Source organism: Cataglyphis hispanica, chromosome 16 (genome assembly GCF_021464435.1).
Source record: "Cataglyphis hispanica isolate Lineage 1 chromosome 16, ULB_Chis1_1.0, whole genome shotgun sequence".
NCBI lineage: Eukaryota > Metazoa > Arthropoda > Insecta > Hymenoptera > Formicidae > Cataglyphis > Cataglyphis hispanica.
In genome coordinates this window covers 2,912,167-2,935,501 of record NC_065969.1, presented here as the reverse complement: position 1 = coordinate 2,935,501, position 23,335 = coordinate 2,912,167, and the positions used below count along the sequence as shown (strand labels likewise).

Genomic DNA, 23,335 nt, shown 5'->3' with positions numbered 1-23,335 from the left:
GGATGGAGAAAGGAGAGTACTTGCGGCGCGTAGAGAAGCCCACACGAGTCTGGCCGGATACTCACACTTCCGGTCCTACACATGGGCCGGGGCGTCGTTCTCCTTTGCTTCGCGCGAGAGCAAGATTAGCGTGTACGTATATATGTATATATATATATATATATATACTCACGCACGCATGGACGCACACCGAAAGACAATACCGTACGTCACACACGCGCCTTATGCTCTTTCTATCGGTGCGACGGCGGTGTGCTACAATGACGTCATACTGTCGGCACCCTACGTACGCATACGCACACCCACATACGCGCGAATCCCCGCTCGTTCTCCGTTTATTCTGCGCGTTCGTAGACTTTCCTGAGACCTCAGGTTACGCTTTTAGTGATATTTAGAAAAAGATTGTGTGATTAAGTAGAATAAAGAAAGATAATATACAATACACTTTCGAACAGTCATTGATTATTATGTAATTCAAATTTAGAGTTGTCCCCTCCGTCACACGCAAATATTAATTATTTTATAATTAGCGAGCTTTAAACATAAGTTTTTTTTTAATGTAGTATTAAAGATATACATTTAATACTAAAGATAATATTTTAAAGATGATATTTGTAGGCTCTTTAAACTTTTTTCTCTTTATAAAAAAATTTATTTCTTATTTCATGGTATACTTAAAAGTTTAGAGGGTCTCTAAAAAAACAGTATACATTCTTTGTTATTTTCTCTCCTTCATATACATCGCGTTCTTCTCTCTCTCTCTCTCTCGAGAATTTACGATTGCGATGAAATCGCTATTCTAGAGAAATGGAATATTGAAGACTCATTATGGGCCGAGGGGATAAATTAACGACGCGAGTTTCCGTCCGGGATCGGAGCGTCGCGAGTCTTTCGATGAGACAAATTTAGACCTGCGGCAGGAAAAAGTGGATGCGCGGAGGTTCACGCGGTCTGTTTACAGAGAGCCCCCCCCCCCGAGTGGTAAAAGTTCACGTTGTGCGCGCGTGAGGGCAGCTAAGGTGGTGGGAGGGAACAACGGGACGGGAGGGAGAGAGGGCGCAGGAGCAATTCGAGAATCGGCGACGACTTCCGGCGGCGGTTCCGTTGACCCCGCGGCAAAAGTTCATCGGCAACCGCCGCCGCTGCCGCCGCCGCCGTGACTTGTACGCCACGCAGAAGGAACGGACGCGTGTGTATTCGCGGAGGGACGCGATTCGCGGTGCCCCCTTTCCCCCTTCCCCCGTCCCCGCCGCCCCTTCCTCCCTGCGGGAAGAAAAATCTTCTGATCTCTCGAACCGAGAGCTCTGCTAAATTCGCGCATTGCGGATGAAATATCACCACAATTCAACTGAAAAATGTCAGTGTTCTCTTCGCGCCTCTAATTTATAAAGATGGATCCTTTGAATTTTATTTATAGGAGCGCTCGAAAAAAAAAAGAGTGCTCCAGAATTTTGTATATTTTTTAAAGTAAGAATTTTGTATATTTTTTTTAAATATAATAATTATTATATAAATTTGAAAATAGAAATGTATTTTAGCAAATTAAATATCGAGAAAATATAAATGGATTGTTGAATTCATATTTATGGATTAGTTGTAATTCAATTTTAACAGGAATTTTTTAATTTAATTGTCAAAATAGCTAGAGATTAATAATTTTTGCTGAATTTTGGACAGAAAATCTATGCAGCAAAATATGAGAGAATATCGTTGACATTTTATAATTTGAGAAATTATTTTCGTTTAAATATCGTTCCAGTACGCATGCGACGCGAGCGAGTTCAATGAAAACCTGGAAGCGGAGGTGTTGAAAATGGAGGTGGAACGTCCACGCACGCGATACATTCGATTTATACGCAAACGCATTCCGAATGGCGTGCCTTACACGCGTAGGAACGCAGTTAAACGAACAACCTCGAAGGAGCACTGTCTCAATATAGGCAGTATTTTTTCGCGATATTTTTTGCATTACATTACATCATGAAGCATTCGTACCTAATCATTTTTGCGCGAATTATAAATTATATTGTTATAAATTACTTATAAATTATATTACAAATCTTACGCGTATGTGTACATCCATAATCAAATTTATGTGAAGTTCTACAATTTTAGTGCAAAGTGACGTATTAATCGTAATATACGTTGTTTAAATTAAATGGAGAAAATATAAGGTAAATTTATTACGAAATTATTTCTATTGACGTGATAATGATCACAATAACGGTTTTAGTCAAGGTGAATTAGAAGGGAAACGATATATGCTATATAATATTCATCGTTGCGCTTCAACAAAGTGAAAGGAATTTATATTCTCGTCTTCACAAGGTGGTAGAAATAAATTATTCGCAAGTAGAGAATTATACATATATATACTAGTTAGTAAAGGAACATGCCTCGCGGAGAAAGCGAAGGGTGAACGAGCCTAGGAAGGGTGGCGACGTCGAGGAAAAGTGACGGCGGCGGAGGCGGCGAGTCGCGCGCACGCGCGCGCCATATGTCCGGCACTTTATGAATGCACGTCGCGCGGCTGCTGCGTGAGTGCGTTCGCGTTCGTGTGTACGCGCCGTACTACGTACGGCAGCGACAACGACGGCGGCGGCGGCGTTACATTCATGCGCTGCACGGCCCGGCGAGCGTATTTGTCGCGTAGTAAGTAACCCATACGCGAGCGACGCGTGCGTGCGTGCGTGCGTGCGTGCGCGATAAATGGAGGGCGCCGATGAATGTACTTAGAATATCGTTGCACCCCGCAGAAATCGTTAAAACGAGATCCGTCCCCGCGGCCCCGGCCTCCCGCGGTATTTACGGCGCGGAAAACACGCGAGATCGATATACAAAAGAGATTTGACATTATATCGTCTGTGCTCTTGTAGATTGCTTGTAGATTACTTCTATTAACGTAATAGAATGATTTATTTTATCATAATTATCTTATTTTCATCAGAAAATATTTTTTTACGATATTTTTTATGAAACTTGATATTTTTTGAAAACTTCCTTTTCTCAAATCTATCTTAATTTATATTTTAGGAAGCTATAGTGACTATTGAAAGTAATATATAATCTAGTTTTTTTCTAATGTGAGGTTTAAGATTTAATTAAATTTTTTAATTACTACTGTTCACATAATTATAATTGATCAATATAACATATTAGTATTATATTCATATATATACATATTATATCGACATAAAATTAAAAAATCAACATATTATCGAAATATATATATATATATATATATATATATATATATATATATATATATATATAATATATTATTAGTATCAGTAATGCCTTCTATGTAGATTGAACTTTGTTTGAAATATCGTTTCGTGCTCTGAATAATTAATGCATAATGCCTTTCGATTTGCTATCATGTTTGTATTGTATGTAATGCGGTTCTCCGTGCCTTCCGCGCATGCGTTCTGTGCAATAATAATTACGCTCATTGACATTTTTTTTCCGGTTCATTCATTAGGATTGACCCGACGAGTCAGAAGGCGGGTGTGTCGCTTGCCGCACCTCGTCGATCCCACGTGCTTTATTAGAACACATGCCGTGTGCGATGTTTAAACACGAACGCGCGCATTCCTTTTACACTAGGTATTTCAAATGCTTTATATAGCATGCTACATTTAAGTGCTCTAATTAACCATTCGAATTTAGACGCTCTAGAAAAAAAGTATACTCGGTACAATAATTAGAAGGAGAATTAATAGAAAATCAGATCACGTAATGCACTTGTCAAACGTAGAAATACGAAACAGTTAGTGTATATTATTTTTATACAAATGCGTATTTTTTTAAATGCTTAATTAATTCTGTCAGCTTCCACTTCAATCTCTATATCATGATTAAAATACTACACAAATCTATATTTTATTATATACACATATACACGTAATATTTTTCTCATTAACATTCGTTTTGTCTAATGTGCCGCGATCTTGTTTAAAACTACGGCTTTATCGAGATACTTAATCAAGTATTCATATACTGGCCATACGTTCTTGCTTCCGCTTCATTCTTGTCGTTGCGTCTGATTATACATCGCGCTCGTAACCGACCCTCCATCACGTTGCAGTCAACTTTATTCTTTCCCTTTCTTTCTCTATCTCTCTTCTCTCTCACCTCAGTTCACAATGTATATATTCTACATAATATGCACACGTGTGTTCGCAAATTCGCGTAATCGCTCACGCGAGGCAACACCCTCGTTCTTACTTGTCAACTAATCAGAGATCGCAGAATAGACTATCATTTCTTCATTTAAGCTCGTTCATATCTGCTGTTAAAATCGAGATATAATTTCATATAATTCGGATTTTAATAGATTTTATTTATTATTGATTATAGAAGAGAAAATATGTTAATTAAAGCATAAAAATAATTTTTTTTTTTTTTTAATATATAAATTTATATATTGATATATTGAAAGAAAATTTCTTACACTCTGAAGGTAATTATATGAATTTAATAATTCAGATTATAAAATTACAATAATTTATACAAGAGAATAACCATTTTTTTATATGAAATAATTTTATCAATTATGTTTTTTTTTCTTTTTATATATTGGTTCTTTTGCAATTTGTGTAAAATAATAAGAATTATCTGCTCATCATTCAAATAAAAAAACATTTTTTGAGCCATAACTTAGATCCTGATTCACTGACAGATTTAATTCGCAGCGTTCATGCGGTAATAAACACTTTCGTCTCATCGTCATCACCAACGTTCGTTCGTTCGTAAATTCTCGAATGATATAAATGCATCTTTACGAGTACGATGCTCTTTTGCGATTCCCGGTATGTCGCGTACTACGCATACAATAATTACACTCACGCAATACGGCTCATTGACTCCTTTTTTTCACCCTACTTCTCTCGCCGTCGTCGTGGTCCATTCACCGATCCTGCCGACCGAATAACGCGCCACCTCGAGTATCTATTTGTGCATTCTATATGTCGTGTACCGATGATTCATGTGTGCGTGCATGCGTATATGTAAAGGGGCAGGGGAGGAAGGGAGATTCCGTCGAGAGAAACAACACCATAGAACGGAGTGCGGATCAGAGGAGAGGAAGGAGCAGGAGTACCGTCTCTCTTCGTCTCTTCTTCTTTCTCTTTCTCTCGTATACGTGTGAGTATACTACACGAAGAACGGAGGGGAGCAAAGATGCGAGAGAAGAATTTCCTGTTGTGTTCTTCGGATGTGTGCATCTGCTTCAGCCTCTTAAGCCCCTGAGCCACGCGCGAGAGCGCGAGTACTTATTAAGGCGCCATAGATAAAAGTCAGGCTCCCTTTCCATAATTAAAGAGTTCTCCCAAGAAAAGAAATACACTCCCATTAATAATCATACTTTGAGAGACCGAACTGAAAGATTCGAAATCTTACGTTCGAAGAAATTATACAAATAGAGGAAACGTGATTGAATAGAATAATTCTATGAAGTGGCAGCTTGATAAATGTCATATAGGATGGCATACTTTGTCGCTTCCACGTGATAATTATAATAATTATTTTCAATTAGTACTAACTTTTCAAAAAATTGAACGAAAGATAGCAGTCGTAGAATCTCATTTTACGGCGTTAAAAAAAAAAAAATTATCTCATTCGAAAGATACATATACGAGACGCACCAATGTATGCGTGTATGTATATATAATTCCAGGATTAGTGATCCCGGCTTGGCTTTCGCGTATCTCGTTGATGACGACAGACAAGAACTAGATAGCTTATCGTCTGACGTCCAAGTGCGCATATCAGGTACAAGGTACGGCTATCTTTGTCGCGTTCTCGTTGTCTTATTCCCTACTCTCGGCACGATCCCTCCTTCCTCCTCGTGTGTGGTTGGATTCTCCTCCGTGTGTATAGCGTATATGTCTTACGGTCGTTCACACGGCTACGAGCGATGGAATGCACCGGCGTCGCAGCACACAACACACACACACACACACACACTCGCTCGCGCGGATTCGTGTTGAGGAACCGTTAATGAGTCTTGCAGTTTTCTTAGACCGCCCGTATGTTATCGGACGACGTCGTCGACGCGCGGGAAGAAGGGATGGCGGGATGACGGAAGACGGACTGACCGTCGGAACGAAACGAGATTGGATCCTCTTTCTCGGATTAGGAGAAAAAGAGCGCGACGTACATGCCAAACGAAATGTAACAAATACAAATTACGCTGATTTTTTTTTTTTGGAGGTGGAATTTCGAAATTCAGGATGAAACATAATATCCCGCGAGAGCAATTTAAAAAAAATTATCTCTTTTTATTTAATCATTGCTGCACGTTTTTATTCATTAAGATTTCTTAATTTCAGTAAACAAATATTATACATATGAATTTTAAACATTGATTCGTAAAATTTTTCATAAGTTTCATATATACTTGCGATTTTGTCTTGTGTGTGCCACGAGAGAAGAAGAGAGAAAAAGATATTGGTGCCAGCAGGCCCAAAGCACGCCGATACTGGCGGTCTCGGGAAGGAGAAAGAGGAAGAGAGACGGAAAGAGAGAGAAAGATCGTGAGACAGAGAGAGAGAGAGAGAGAACCAGCCAGTACACACGGTCGCAGCTCTGTTTGGCGGCAGTTCGCTTCTGAGAACTAACGGGTCTGCCCCTTTCCCCTATGGCCCTCTTCTCCCTACTACGGCAAAGCATCGCATACTCTCCCCTCTCCGCTGTATACATTTGTTTTTTCTCTCTCTCTCTCTCTCTCTCTCTCTCTCTCTCTTTTCTCTCCCTGCGTGTATACGTGCATCCACGCTTGCGTTGGCGCTGCCTGCGCGCGAGCGAACGCGCGGCGCTGCTTTACCGCGTTGTGCGCAGTAGCGAGTGCGCATCTGCGCATTGGCGCGAGCGTGACGCGCCAGCGATCATTCTCAGTGTGGCATGCTCCGCCGTGTGGGTCGGGTGTGTCATCGTCGGTTAGTGTACAGCGATATAAACTCGTCATGTCTCACTTGCGCCTCGCCGTTCTCATTTTCCGCGAATTCTCTTATCACTTCTTAACCCTACTTCCCTGTTTATTCGGTTGTTTATTCATTTTCACGACTATGCTGCGTCTGTGAATACACGCGGAGATTATCGAATTAATACAGTGCGCGATGAAGAGGACGATGCCGAACGATCGTTCATCCGATGGGAAAGAAACGCGGAAGACGCCGACGCACGAGCGATGTCGAGGAAAAGCGATAGAGAGAGGATTCCGTCAACGATGGAAATTGAAGGACGAGGACGCGTCGGTTCGCGAGTGTATCCCTCGCGATGAGATCAGACGAAAATATGCCTATTTTGGCATTTTGTATCCCTCAAATATTTTACATCGAGAACGGGTGAGCCAAAAAAAAATCATGGCGCAACCGCGAATACGAGTTAGTTCCGCAGTTACAGGAAAAAAAGGAAATTGGAGCGCGTATGAAATGCGACGTGGAAAGCTCTCACGGGGAAGTTGTTTCTCAGGCTTTTTCGGTCTCTCACGTAGTTTATCAGCCGAACGTTAACGATCGTATATCGTGACGCGGGCGCCATGCGGGTGACGAAACGACGCGCACGTCCGTCCATCCGTACGTTCGCGCTTTCTGTAAGAGTCGCATATTTTATAAAGGGGACCGTGTATAAATATATCGGCAATCGTTTCCGATTCTCGATAATGTCTCTTCGCTCGAAATTGTAATAAAGTCGGCGGTCGGGATCCCGATTGAGAAAGAAAAACACGCACGAGGCAAAATAACTGTGAAAAATAATAAAAACGCAACGCGTCGTGGTTTTTGACCGATAATCGGATTCCATTCCTTCTCTGCCATTGAGGTACGCTAATGGCCCTCGTAGTTCGGTCACGCTACACTACGGCGCGCCATAGTGCGCCGCGGAGACTTCCGGCCCGCCACAGGAAGCGAGACACACGTGTTCGGGCGTGTGTGTTCCCATAATACGATCCGCCGCTCCCTCTCCCCCCTCCCCCCGTCTCTTCTCGTCTTCCCGCCGCGCCGGTTCTTGCTCTACAGTGCGCTCCACATTCAACGGCCCTTCTCCAGGCGGAAAAAAAAAATGAGCGAGCGTATCGTAAATATGTGACGTATACGTTCGCGTTTTCGTCCGTTCGTTGAAACGTGCACGAAGATAAGTGGAACGGAGACAACGAATGAGAACTCTTCTGTCACTAATAGCTATCATCGGGATGAGTATGTATATTATCCTTATTTTGCCTTTATAACGGCTTCTTTAATTTTTTTTACTGACAAGAGAGAGAGAGAGATTCATAGGAGATTAATGCATGCGAAAGGTTTGTTTACGGATTAACATTATTGTCGAACTGTCAAAAGACAGACGTGTTGCAACTTCCTTCGTTTTTCAAAGGTGAATTACACGTGCGTAAAATGCCAAACGTAACGAATACAATTAACACTACTGCCGCACATTAACCTTTCTTAATATATGAATTGTCAAATGCGCGATTTTCGCGATGACAATTGTTTACAGTATGAAGTGAGCATGCAGCGATAGAAAAAGCAATAGCGGAAAGCGATGCGGGGCGGGGAAGGGGGGATATGGAATGAAATTTGATTCGATTTTAAACGTCATTTTTAAGAATGAAAGTCGAGCAATACTTTATCTCGGTGTGCATTTGCAAACAAGAATTCCATGCTCGCATCATGGCAACTCAGCGGTGTATTTCTTATCGTATTCATCGCATTCCTGAATATCATTGCTGTGCATTTTTTCCACGTAACTACTATCTCTCTCTCTCTCTCTCTCTCTCTCTCTCTCTCTCGATTTTGCGCGGGAATCAAAACCGGTGTAATTTTCACGAGTCCAGTATTCCGATGCTACGCAAAAATAATCTCTGCATTAATTTCTCTGTGCGTGATAAGTTTTTTTTTTTTTTTTCTCTCGTATCTGCGGAAATTGAACTCATTGACACATTACGGCGGTTTCAAAATTACAGCTTAGGAGATAGAATAGTTATCTCATTTTTTTTGTCGCTTAGCAGTATGAAATAAGTTCTCGTCTGCATATATCTTTTTTCCTCGTGATAAAATTGCTTAAAACTCATTTCGATCATGCGTTGAACTCATTAGCATTATTATTCGCAACTGCTTCTTTCTGCGTGTATTTCGTCGAATTCCATTTAATTCCCGTAATTGGAAACGAGTCTCGCGACTCTCTTTAACAAGTAGGAGCAAACACGTGACTCGCAAGAGCCCTTTGTTTCGCGTAAAGTCCCAGCTCGCTCTCTCTCTCTCTCTCTCTCTCCCTTTTTTTCTCTATCTCTGTCTCTCTCTCTCTTGGGCCTTATTACCTCGGACGTTCGTTCTCGCCTCCTTCGTTCGTAAAGCTCCGGCGCGTCGAGATCCTCCAGATTCTTATGCGTATGTTGTATTATGGTTAGATGGGTCGAGAGAGAGAGGGAGAGAAAGAGAGATCTCTCTCTCTCTCTTTCTTTCCTTTCCCCTCTCGCTCGCTGCCGAGCCGTGAATGCGAACTGTAGGAGGCTGAGTTAAGGACAGGTACCAGTGGAATGCCGTCTTCGGACCGACCGCCTGAGAGTCTCGACCTCCGTGTGTTCCTCTCCTCGATGCAATCCAAACACTTTCGTAGCGTACCGCGCGAGCGCGCACCGTCTCGGACCTTTATGAATAACAACAAAGCGGAAGAGGCGTTGCTCTCGCGAAAATCGAGTTCGAATCGAGCTCGATATGAAGGAAGCGAAGCGATATAGCGCTCTTTGATAGAATAACTTTAAGACTAACATTCTTTTCGAAAAGAATTTATGAACTATAACATTATTATTGAAAGAAGAAACTTTTATGATAAAATGTAATAAATAAATAATTTTATTATCTGAAAATTTGGACGCGATAAAGCATGAATTTTAATGAATATTTTATTTGTCTCTCTTTATGATAAATAGAATTATGATAGATATTTTAAATAAAGAAGATATTAATTCGCGAACTATTTTATCGCAAGATCCAACGTGATCAATTCGAGATAGATGATATTGGAATTTTATTTACAATCGATATCAATCTATTCTCTTATATTTTCGCCTATCTTATATTCGTCTAAAAACTGCGCAAATCATCATAAATCATCTCGGATATTTTCGAATGCAAACATAAACCAGATTGCATCATCGAATAAGTGCTGCAAGCTTATTGAAAATGTTACTTTATGTCCGATTTATACTCGTTATACGCGAGTGATGTTGAAACATTTCGTTATAAATATATATCAATTTTTCACGCTTGCATATATTTTTTTTTTTTTTTTTCAAAATTCGACGAAGATCTCGACGCTTTTGTCGCGGACAAAATAAAATAAATCTCGCGCGAATAAAGTATCTTTTTGAGCGATTACTTTTTTTTATAAATATATATGTGTGGGAACACAATTGTACCATATATATATATATATATATATATACCCTCTCGCGAAAGGCGCTCATTTACCGGCTGAATTACCAAACGCGGGAGAATAAAGGAGACCGCGTTATATAGGTGCGCGCACACGTATCGTTTCGGGGCCACGGTCCCGTGCCTTGTTTACGTCGTCGTACAGAAGGGCCCGCGGGGTCCGAGGCGGCGCAAGGGGTCCGGGGCAGCGTGAGAGCGGGCGCCTTCGCCGCGGAGCATTTAGCACAGTGGGCGCTCCTCGCCGTCCTCCCCCTGCCTCCCCCCTTCCTTCCCTCTTTCCTCGTCTCACCTCCGTCTCGCGCTCTTTCTCTCTCTTTCTTCCCCCATCTCCCAGAGGTATCCTTCCCTCTCTCTCTCTCTCTCTCTCTCTCTCTCTTTCGCGCGCGCGCGCCACCATTGTCGCTTTCTTGCTCCCAAGTAATTTATCGCGCGGCGAATTCTATTTTTTTCCTCTCGCCCTTTATCATATTTCGTCCTATTGTGCGTTCTAACAATAAATCGTTACATTCCGTAAAAAATTAAGTGTTATATCCATTTATTTACTTATCGATATTGTAGAATGCATCGTTATAGAAGGCTCCGATATTACGGATATCATTAGGCAATTGTGAAACGATGATTGCGATGTAAAAAGTATTCAACGATAAAGGATCTTTTTCAGTATCGACGATAATTCTAGCTTTAGACGGTATCGGGGATATCGAAGGTACTGGTAACGGACTGTCAAGCGCGCGCGTCAAGAATCCGCCGCGACGAGGAGACGCGTTGCGCGAATGATCACAAAGCACGGTGGTTCTTAGGGGAACCGTGTCCCCGAATGCTCAATAAACATCGCGTACACACACACACACACACACACACACACACACATATATATATATATATATATATATATATATATATATACGCGCACGCACACGCACAGAAGTACGTTTCCTCTCCGTCTTCTTCCTCGGTCGCTCCTTTTTCAGCGAGGGCAACGAGGCCGGTGCCTCCGGTGTGTGCATGTGCATACGACGAGGACGGACGAGGAGCGTCTGAGCGGCCTGCGGCCGCCATGACAGAGCGGAATGCATGAGAACGCGGAGCTACTGACCCTCTCCCCCCGTTCCCCTTCCACTCCTCTCCCTGTGTATGTGCCTCTCTATGTCTCGTTCTCTCATATCCCATAACCCCTCGGAGACCCCTTTTACCCTTTTCCCTCCCCTTCTCTTTCTCTCTTTTCTGCGTTTCTCTTCGTCTTGCTGATGGAGAGTTCGTGTCTCTCTCTCTCTCTCTCTCTCTATCTCTCTTTAAACTCCATATCAATCTCGTTCGCCGAAAATGCGCGCCTGGGCTTTTAATCGCGCCGATTCAGAATTATCCCGGACAGTGCTCGTTCCTTCGGCTTATCCCACGTTCAGCGTCGCGATACGTCTTTTGACGCGCATCTTATTCTTCCTCTCTATCTCTCTCTTTCCTCCCTCCGTATCGTTAATTCGGCCGAGAGCGCACATAATTGACTCGTACGGACCGTAACGCGCGAGCGCACGTCGTCGTTGGAGATAAGGAAAGAGATAGATCGGGGCGCGAGATGTTTTTGCTCTTTATATACAACCGCAGCGAAACCTTCTTCGATACCCGTCTGATTTTTTTTTTTTTCTCTTTTTCTTGAAAGTTTGTCTGTGATTACAATATATTTATATTAATACTCGCTCATTGTTATTTATTACAAAAAGACTTGATGTAAAATGTATATAATTTAATATTTGTCTAAATAAGATTTTTAAATAATTTTTTTGATTTTTTGTTGTTGTTGAAAAGTTATGTTTAAAAGAAACGCAGTCTAAAAATATCTACCAAATACATGTATTTATATGTGTTCTTGGATAGTAAATTTGTGACGTCGTTTCGCGGTTAAAGGTGCATCAAGTCTCACGTGAGAATGCATTTCGCAGGTATCGAAGAAGGTGTCGTCGAAGGAGGTTGCAACGCGCGATGGAGGAGAGATTCGACGAATATCTCTCGAGACATTGTTCTACCAAATCGAACGACCCGAGAGGCGGATGGACATTGAGACTGCTACGACTAATACGACAGCTATTCGCGACGCGAGAAATACGCAGCTAAGGTGCACACACATATATTGGACACATTTTTCTGTCGGTAGTTGTCGTGTGCCAATCGGTCACATAACGGTCGCACGGTCGTAACACGACCGCCTCGCGCCGCTGTCGCCGCCCGACATGACGTCAGGAGATCGACGACCGTGTATCCACGTCGCCGCGACGGTCATTCATACGACTCTCGATGGAAGCCCGCGCGTTGGAATCCGAGGCGAGGAATGTGACAGGAAATAGTCGCATGCTCGTCGTCGTCGCGCCGTGTCGGTCAGCGCGCGCGCGCGCGCGAAAAAAAAATCCGTATTGACTTACACGCGCTAGACGATCATATAATCTCGCATAATTTCAATTCTTTCGATCTTGACGAAATTACAGATTAGATTTCGATCCTTTTCTAAACGATCAAACAAGCAGCATTTCGACGATATATATATATATATATTTCACTCGTAATTTTTCCCCCGAAATGACGAGGCGAAATTTCACGATTACGATTTTATTCAATTGTTAGAACGCACGTTGTATTATCATATTATTTTGCAATCGATTGTTTACACGAACGTCCCCGGCTTTGTCTCGCGTCGCGCGCGCGCGCGCGCGATTAATCGAATCAAAAGACTCTCGTTAATCGCGCGTAACCGCCAACGATCAATCGCGGTAATAGTAGAGGAAAGCCCGAAGAGTGAGAAGCGTGTGTGCAATAAAGTCCCGAGCGCGACTTAATACCACGGCGACGGCTCTCTCTCTACTCTTCTCGTTGGGTCGTTGACTCTATGTATTTCTTCTTTCTTCGAATCCTGGGGGCCCCCACAGTCTCTCGTACCAGATCCTCTATGCCTTTGCTCCTCGCACATGCTCTCCCAACTCCCGACTAAATCCGTCCCTGCAGCACCCCTCCCTCCTTCCTTCCCCACCATCCATTCCTCTCTCTCTCTCTCTCTCTCTCTCTTCCCGTGTCGTACCTTTCTACGTTCTCACTCTTTCTCTCCCCCCCCCTCCCCCTTCCCTCCTCGTTTTTCTGTCGACATGCACGCGGATACTTCTTCGTTCCTGCTAGACGGTAAACAACACGCCACGCCATTCCTACTTCTCCCATTCATATCTCTCCCGCGAGCGTCTCTCCCGAATTATTAAGATGCCGCCGCGTTTCATCCAGGAGCGTACGAGTTGAATGATAGAGTTGACCGTCATCGCGACGTTATGCTAATTATTTTTTCATCAATGTCAGGAATGCGAGATTAAAACTTGGAGCATCGACGCCAATTTTTAATTCAATTTATACGAATTGATTTCTCGCGGTTTATTCTATTCGTTAATGGAGAATAACTAAAGCTCTTGTGCGATGAGGTATTGAAAAAAAAATTTATAATTGCAGTCAAGAAGAAATCGTTAGATATTCTTAAGAGATACCGTTTGCGTGGAATTGTATTATCATGCTGTTCTCCGTCGCTTAATAATTTATGAGGTGCATCGGTACAATATTTTGCGTCATTGAAGCTGTGAATCACTAATGCCTACACTTGACTCTTTGAACTTGCTGCTAAGATAGACGTATCAACTGAGACTGGCGCTCGTAACTGATGGTTATTTTACACTACTGTAATTCATCATTTTATCGCGCACAGACATTTATTTAACGACAGGTTAATGCATCTGTGATCGATAGATTTTTTTTAGCCTATCTGTAAAAAATTAATTCAACCAGATCGTTCCGATGATACGAAGTTTGGCGCACGTGTGCGTATTGCAAATAATATTTTCTCTCATGATTTAATTTCTAACGATTTTTTTCACAAAATGATTCTCTTTACCCCGCGATATATTTGGCATTTTTTTCGTCTCTCTCATCTCGCTCGAGAAATTCTCCGAAAATCCCACACCTTCGGCATCGCGAATCAATACTTTTCTGCGATAGCTGCCTCGGGAAGGGACCGTTCAACAGGTGCTCGCTTCTCTCGGCCGGACACCGAGAAGAATACCGCTGAGAGACGAGAAGGCGCGAGAAAAGATGGGGGAGAGGGAAGGAGAGAGATCGATGAAGAAAAAGAAGATGCTAATTGGAGCGGGCTTGTAGCGTCCAGCAGCGCGTGTTAACACGACTTCCAGGTATTCAACATGCTCTCCTCTCTCTCCTTCTCTCTCTCTCTCTCTCTCTCTCTCTCTCTCTTCCTCTGTTCTTGGCCCTCGCAGACGAATACTGTCTGTAGTAGGCGCTTCCGGCTAGACGCCGGCTTTCTTCAAAAAGAAGTCTTTTGGAACTCGAATGATGGGGGGGGGAAGGGGAGGGGAGGGAATGCCGAAATGTGTCAGGTATACACACAGTTTGCGCGGAAGAAGCGATGCGAAGGAAAAGATTCCTATAAAGAAACTATGAATGACTCTTCATGACATCTTTATCTCGCGTTTTTTCCCCTCTCGTTCATCATCTACTCTTTACTCCCACTTCTCCTTTCCCAATTTCTGACATTTCCCCTTTCTTGTGCGTACACCCGTTAGTCGGATCCTCGACAAATATTTGCACGAATTCAGGGCGACCGCTCGTAAATTAGAGGAAGAGCGAGGAGAGGCACACTTTGAAATTCTTTAGGGCCGAGCCCCGGTTGGCCCCCGGGCCCTCGTTGCCCCCTCCTCTCGCCCCTCCCCCCCCTCCCCTCTGCCATCCGTCCATTACCCTCCGTACGTCCGCACATTTTTTTCCTCGCGCTTCTCCTTCGCTCTCGAAAAGTCTTTGGCCTCTTGGCCTATGCCAGAAAATTAAAACGGCTCTCTACGTTTCTGTTTCTCTCTCTCTCTCTCTCGTGCTTGAATCGTCGGCATCAATCGCGTAGGGCCTTCGCTCGTGACACGTGATTCGTGACTCGTCGCGTGTTCTCCGAAATTTGCTCGACTCTCTGAATCATCGCGTTGAATCATGGCCGCCCTTGGGTCTCCGAGTTTTATTAGATTCCGTCGTTAATTGATGGCTGCCGAAGCGGTCCTAATCGTCGAGATTAGGAGTTAACGAGCGCCGAACAATAAGTGTACGAAGTTCTCGAAATCGGCGATTATTTTCAGGCGCGATTACCTTCACGCACGTCGTTCGTTCAGATTTACGGTCAGAAATCAGTAGATAGACTCTAATAGTAGGAAATGACTCGTTTGTCATGCATGTTTTGTCATATCATAAGTGTTGATGTAATGTATGAGTCAGAGTTTGATGATAAGAAGTTACGATATCTATAATTTCCGATCGAAGATAATAAATATAATAACCAGTTGCCTTTCTGCAATCGATATTAGAGTATTTTAAACGTCATATTAGTCATTAATCTTTTAAAAGAAAAAAAAAATTGTGATAAAGAAATTTTTATTGTTTCCAAGAGAATATTTTTTTAACAAAAAGCAGACACTCTCATGGCCAAAAAATAGGATTTCATCGGCCATTCTTGTAAACGCATGCTTTTTCGCGTACTCACGAGTATAGCCGTAAAGGGTACGAGAAGAGAGACAGAGAGAAAGATAAGACGCGAAGTGATCGAAGAAGGAGCGACTGACTACTACGATGCTGCGAGGATCACACAGTATCGTCGTAGTTATACGAGAGATAGAAAGAGAGAGACAGAGAGTGAGAACATTCGAAGAGTGCGGGACGCTGGGAAGGGCGAGAGAGAAACGGAGGGCTACGAACGACGCTGAACGGGGATGACGGAGAGGAGCGGGGAGGGAGCGCGGGCGTTGGGGGTGGGGGCAGTGGCGATGTCCTAGCGAAGGTCACGGCCGGGAATGCGGTTTACGTCCGTCGGTCCAAAGTGGCGTGCCTCGCGTTGCGGAGCCTCTTTCTCTTCTCTACTCTCTCTCTCTTTCTCTGTCTCGTTCTCGCTCCCTTCGCTTTCCTGCCTTCTCGGATACCGCTACTCCCTCCTCATCCTCCTGCGTCCGTGTTCCCTTCGCTTTCGCTATCTCTCTTCCTCTCCCGGTCTCTTCGGACCCCGCGGCGCGGCGCAGACTGCAGGAATGCACCAAATGCACCGCGCTGACCGTCCCCGTTCCACCGCTTCCACTTGTTTACTTCGGCCGTTTGCCTCTCCCTATTCCTTCTCCCTTTCTCTCTCTCTCTCTCTCTCTCTCTCTCTTTCATTCCGTCTCCCTTCGTAGAGTCCTTCGTTTCTTTTTTCTCCGGTCGGCTACTCCGCCTCCGCGGGCCACTCTCGCATCCTTTACATCGTTCTGCCGCCGCCGCCGCCACTCCCGGGAACGGTCCGTTTCTTCACCACCGTGTGCTGGTGCGCGTCTCTTCTTTCTCCTCCACGCTCTCACGATACGCACATATGTACGCATATATGCACGCACACGCGTGCAGATCGGTACGCAGAAGTATGCTGTCGTTGCCTGGGATACATACCGGGTCGTACATCGCGACGCGCGTTCTCGCGCCCTCTCGCCGCGCGCTTTCTCTCTCTCTCTCTCTCTCTCTTTTTTTCTCATCCGAGATGAGTTTACTCTCCATTGGCCTTCTTTGCCGTGTCCTTCGATCGCACTTCCTTTTACGCCCCGATTCTGAGATAACTCCCGTTCATGGGAACGCGAGCAATATTGATTGTCGATCGACATTCCTGATGGCTCAGTTGTGATGCCTTAGATGAAGATGATTTTCTTCATTTTTGAGATAATCTTCATCTCCAACAATTAGAGAAAGATTCATAAAATTATTATATTCTTTTATACATTTTTTTTTTATTTTTTTTTTACCAGAATAAAAATTTTAATATATTTATGCAACAAATATTTAACAATTACAATTTTGATAAATTTGGTTCACAAATTGTAGAATTAATTGCACGAAATATATTCAACAAACATCGATATTTTTTAAGTTAAATTATTAATAATACACGCAATCTAAATAATTTATTTTTTATTTTTTAATATAAACTTTCAGAGCAATTATTACAATTTTTTACAGAAGTAAAAATGAAATAAGTTTATCAATTTGATCGATACATTGTAAGAAGAAAAATTTCGGCGGATCTCAAGTTGCAATATGGACTGTAATAAGAATCTGAGCCAGCTGACGCGAAATCACAGGGTGCAGAGACCTCGGTAGAGATTTGACAGACTCCCTTCCCCTTTCTCCCTCTTCCCTCCTCCTCCCTTTCGACCTCGTCTCGCACATTCCCGCTCTATTCTCGTCTGTCTCTTTGGCCCTGACCCACCCAAAGGATGCAGTCACCCCGCGTGCGTATGGCCGACGGGATGCGCATGGGGGGGAGGCGGTCTCCGAACCGCGTCCGTAACTAGGATGAAAAGAGACCAATGTTACACACATACACACGTACGGCGTTGCGTGAGGGGCGACGGAAGGGGAGGCTACACGACGCGCCATAGCGTGTGTGCACGCGTAAACATGCGCGCCATGCGTGCGAAAGAAAGAGAGAGAAAGAAAACGATGCGGTCGTGGCGCGGCAGGGTGTGTGTGTGTGTGTGTGTGTGTGTGTGTGTGTGTGTGAGAGAGAGAGAGAGAGAGAGCGTCGAAGGGGGTGCGTGCGTTCCACAAATCAATACCTACGCCGAATCCCGCGTGTGTACCAGCCGTGCACGACGCACGAAACGTGTCACCCACCGACCCAAACCCCATGGACGACATAGCAGCTGCACACGCGGCTCGGCATATGTCGTCGCGCGCCTCATAGGGACCGCGCCAAATCTTAGATACTTTTTTTTTCTTTTTTTTGTTTACAGCTTGTCCGCGACGCGGTAAACAATCTGTCGCGAAAATTCTGCGTTGTCTTACGATTTAAATAACCAATTGTACTTCAGCGTTTAATATTCGTGAATGAATTAACATATGTTTAAAACGAAAACGCGTATAAATTATTATTATATGAATTGTTTTATTATTATACCTTTGATCATTTATTGATATTTAATTGAATATATTGGATTGAATTTTGTATACGTCAACGCTTAGTATTGTATTAAAACAAACTATTTTATTGACTTTTTAATGAGAATCGCATTCTTTCTCGATATCGAAGGAATTGTAGTGTGCAATAACGATTCCGGTAACGATTCTTCCGCGTCGAGCAAATTTCTAATTTGCTTTTGTAACACGGATTGAGGTCGACAATGACGATGACGGTGATGGCGACGGTGGCCGTAACGAGAACAACGATCTCGGGCATCCGGTATTGTGCCGTATTGCGAACGAAAGATTTACCTTCGCGAAGCAGTCGTCATATTAATCGATAGATCGATACATCTCAAACTGTATTTCTAATAAATAAAAATATAAAGGAAAGAATGCAGAAGAAAGAATAATCTATTTAATTTGTTTAAATTGTTAAAAATTTAAGACTTTTTCTGGATTTTTCTTAAGAATTTTTTCTGGATTAACCTTAAGGATGTTTTATAAATATCTTAAATTATATTGCGATATAATTATTTTTAACGATTTTTTTTTTAAAGCATGAATAGAAATAAATTATAAGAATAAAAAAAGAATTTTTGTTTTGCTTTTAAAATATACATGCTTGAATTAATTTAGATTAAAAGAAATCGATTAAAAATTGGCGATGCATAATAAAAAAAAAAAAATTTGAAAAAATTGTCTTCGATCATCTCGATCTGTGAATTTTCAGTCTGCGTAGAGACGCGTTTCTGCGCCGCATCGTGTAACCGCGCCCTCGACGCGACGCGACGCACTCGCCGCTTATCCGATACTCCGATCCCCGGGTCTACGTGTGTGCGTTTGTGGCGGCGACGTCTCTGGCGAAGATAGTGGTGGGAGACTTCATTCAGTGCACCTCTCGCTCGCCGCTACGCGCATGCGCCCGCCGGCTGCGCGTACACACGCTACTCACGCTGACTCCCTTCCCACTCGAACGACGACCGAAGTGGCGACGCTGATGTTCCCTCACGCGTACAATACACGCACGTATATATACGCGGAATCTAGTATCTTTACGTTTAATATACGCGAATAATAATAGTAGCATATTTTCACTTGCTCGCACGATGTTTTCTATTTCTCTTCATGTATCTCTTGAGCGTACCTACTTATAAAAGAATGCGCGTTGCAAAAGAGAACGAATGCATGAGAGAAGGAGGCCAACGCGAAGGGCCGAGTGATTGAAGCAAGAAAGAAAATTATTGATACTCAAGAATATCTCGATACTCTTCAACCATAAGTTGCGATAAACACAGCTGTATCGAGGCGCCACGTGTAGTACGTCGAGATATTGAGAGCTTTATCGCAATGCTCCATTTACGTTGATACTACTCTAATGAGGAGTGACAGTGGTATTAGTAGTGAAGATGACCTAGAAAGAGAAGGAATTTGATGGTCGATAAGCTCTGAAACTCTTATCTCGGTGTAACGACCATGGAAAACAGAGTTTTAAGACTCGATATACATTTATTAGTTCTTAGCTTTAAAAAATCATCCGCAATTTATTCGCGTGACAGGAAACAACCTTAGTTAATATCTGATTAAATATATTTAATCAAAAATAAATATCCAGCATATTCATCTAGCAAATTTAATAATGCCAATCATATCATATTCCAAACTCGAGATTTGAATTAAATTTTTAACTTGTAATACATGCGATACGATAAACATGCGAAGGATTTGTAGATCGTGATTAAAAAAAGATAGACGATTGATGTAAAAATAGATGATGCAAAAATAGATGATTCTGCAAAAAAATTAATTAGATACCGCTGAGAAAATCTTTAAAAGTAAAGTTCTACACAAAATTCTCGAGCTCTAGAGCTGTTGTCTTCTACAAATGTATTGCGTGTAATTGAAAATTAGAATGTCATTTAAATGAAGTTGTGAATTTTTTAAATGAATTAATTTAGTGCGATAAATTTGAAAATTTACAAATACAAAAAACAGTTTAAATCTTGGATTAAAAATCAAATTTATTGAATAATTTGTGTCAAATTAATTTTGAGTATAATTGCTTATCCTTCATACATTAGTAACTTCAATATACTAAATACATCAATCGCAAATAATAAAAATTATATAAATTGGATTATCCAAAAACGCAATTTTGTAATTCTATCATCGCGAGGATAAAACGAGGCCCCTCATTACTCAGATAGAAAAAAATACTTCGCTACAAAAGACAATACAAATTATCGGAAAATTGACAAATATTTAATAGAATATAATTATCATATATATGTAGGTCAATGTTTTCTTTTTCACGAAACATATTTTCGATCGCGAATCCCAAAGAGCAGATCAGACAATGCAGGGTCACCGATGCGTTGCATACAACAACTTCGCGCATCGACGAATTCGAACGGGCCGAAACAACATCGAACGCGTATATACTTGTGTGTATGCGTACCTATAGTAGCCCCGGATCGAGAGAGAGAGAGAGAGAGAGAGAGAGAGAGAGAGAGAGAGAGCGAACGAACTACGGTCGGTATATAAAGCGAAACGTAGAATATGCACTCTCTGACGTAGGACCCCGTGTATTGCCTGGCGTTGCATGCATTCCCCCGCGGTGCATTGACTTCGCCTCCCCTCCAGCGCGTCGCCACCCCCTTCGTCTTCCCTCTCCCCCTGATCTCATTCCACCGGTTCTCCTTCCTTCCCTCCTTCTCGTTCTGCATCTTTCTTCCACTGTCTCTCTTCTTTCTCTATCTCTCTCCTTGCATCGGGTTCTTCCACGCCGCCGGTTATATTGTTGCACCCCGCCCTCCTCGCCCCTCTCTGTCGGTGCAAACGCTTCCCGGCACAACAACAACATTCCTTCTCCTCCATAACCCCTTCGTAGCACGGAGACTCTGGCTACCAGACTCCTCTCTCTCTCTCTCTCTCTCTCTCTTTTTCTTTCTTCTTTCCTTCGCTTTCCTCTTATTTTTCCTTCGTCAATGCATTCTTCTTCCTCATCTTCTCGCGAGGCGTCTTTGCGCGGGTGAGAGGAAGAGATGGAAAGCCGCGTGTTGTTCGAAACGACTCCGCAAAACTGGTCGCCCGTGAATCGCATGTCCATCCGATCGACTTGGAGATGCTCATCGCGCGTAGCAAGTTTGCGCTGCGCAGTTTCGCCGCGTAACTCTCGTTCGATACTCGCGACATTAGCCGTCCGATCTCTTTCTTTTCCCGGAGTGTCGAAATCTCGCGCGGGAAAAATTGGAGCGAGAGCCGCCTAATCTAGTCTCCTCGCTCTCTCAAAGTGTATTTGCTTTGCGAAATCCTGAACGTGAATTAAATCGAAGGGAAAGATTGATATATTAAAAGAGATTTGTATGATTAAAATTTAAAAATGATTAAAATTTATTTTTTATTCATTGAAACAATTTTTCTCAGCTAATTTCTAATAAAACCAAATTTTTTGATAAATAAATCTTGTCGATAGAAGATTTATGAAAAAGTGCATCGACTTTTTTTATCAATGTTAGTGGTGGCTCACGCGCTCGTTGTTTAACATCTCCCATTGCAATAGTCACGTGATAAGAAATCAGTCGATCAAGATGCACGATTGCACCCTAATTAGAGATCAGAGTCCCCTCACTATTAATTAACGGATTTTATTGTCATCGATCGTGCTCGTTATCTCTCTTGTGTTGTCGGACAGAAAAATTCTTCCACGCGCTACGGCCTGCACCTGCTCAGCTTTCTACTAGCCGGGAATTCAAAGACAGCGCGATCTTATCGGGCTGTATACAAGGCTTAAACCTGCGGAATGTTTTCAGGAGGGTACGTGCTAGGACAGGTGTCGGCAGAGACTAAGGAGAGTCCAGGAGGCGGTCATCGCGCCGGCCACCGAAATATTTGTTCACTGTGTAATAAAAAAAAGAACTCGTGCGCGCGCGTCCGTCCTTGCTCTTTTCTTTAGTCCTCTGTCGTTCACTCGCTTTCTTCTACAACATTTGATGGCGTAGCCAGTAACACGTTCTGATCCCTTTTCTTTCTATCGATTGTGAATAGTGTCTCTCAATCACTCAAACGAGGGATCTCCAGCTCTCTTCTTCCTCTTCTTTATTTTGTGGATTTCCATTCCGTAGGAATACAATACCATTTTTTTCCTGAATTCTTTCTCAAATTCGATTTCTACAGAAAACCTGCAAAATGACCACACAACCGATGATATTTCACACTGCCAAGTTTAAAATTATCAAAAGTTTTTCTTTTTAGTGATTGTGTATTTATTTTTTTCGATTTTTTGCGATTTAATTAAAGTTGACTCTTATACTTTATTTTTCTTATGCGCAAATAACACTTATTTACATGTTTATTAATTTTATTAGAAAATTCTTTTACTCAGACATTTTCCTCTTCTTTTGTTGTTTCTTTTTTTTTTTACTGTGTTTATCTGAAAAAAAAAAAAACAGTTGACTTTTGAAGAGTGTGAAAATTGCAATAAGGGAACCTAAATAAATTTATAGGATAAAACGTCAATATGTCTCGCATATGCAAAATTCATAGATATTATTGGTTTTATTTCGATTTACGAAGCTTTATTTAAATAATCTTTCAAATATCATGACTTTTATATAAACTATAAATTTATTTTTAAGAAAATTTAAATTTTTATCAATTTTGACTTCTATTCTCATTTTTTCAAGCACATATACTTGAAAGTTTTCATGATGGATCATAAAATTTTTAGACTAATTATTTTTACGATAGCCTGACATTTTTGTTAAGAAACTGAATTAATATTTATAATTGATATTAAAATGTTTTTCATTATTTTTTTATTTAAAAAAAAAAACAATCTTTGGACAAAAAAATATAAATGAAATATAAATTTTCTTTTATCTTATTGCATTTTTATTGGAAGAAGGTCGATTGCTTTT

General features: G+C 42.1%; 1 protein-coding gene across 12 annotated transcripts in view; it reads left to right on the top strand.

Annotated features, from left to right (window-relative positions):
• Positions 1–23,335, top strand: part of LOC126855505 (serine/threonine-protein phosphatase 4 regulatory subunit 1-like) — a 124,161-nt gene that overhangs the window by 85,939 nt on the left and 14,887 nt on the right. For 3 of the 12 annotated variants that reach the window (XM_050603227.1, XM_050603228.1, XM_050603230.1), the window contains one exon: positions 12,368–12,540. The exons of 7 other annotated variants lie outside the window; for them this stretch is intronic. In XM_050603227.1, coding sequence (XP_050459184.1) covers positions 12,476–12,540 — 65 coding nt within the window. In that variant the 5' untranslated portion in view covers positions 12,368–12,475. Of the gene's footprint in view, positions 1–7,983; positions 8,196–12,367; positions 12,541–23,335 lie in introns of those variants that run through there. 2 more of the 12 variants (XM_050603229.1, XM_050603232.1) reach the window with 2 other exon arrangements.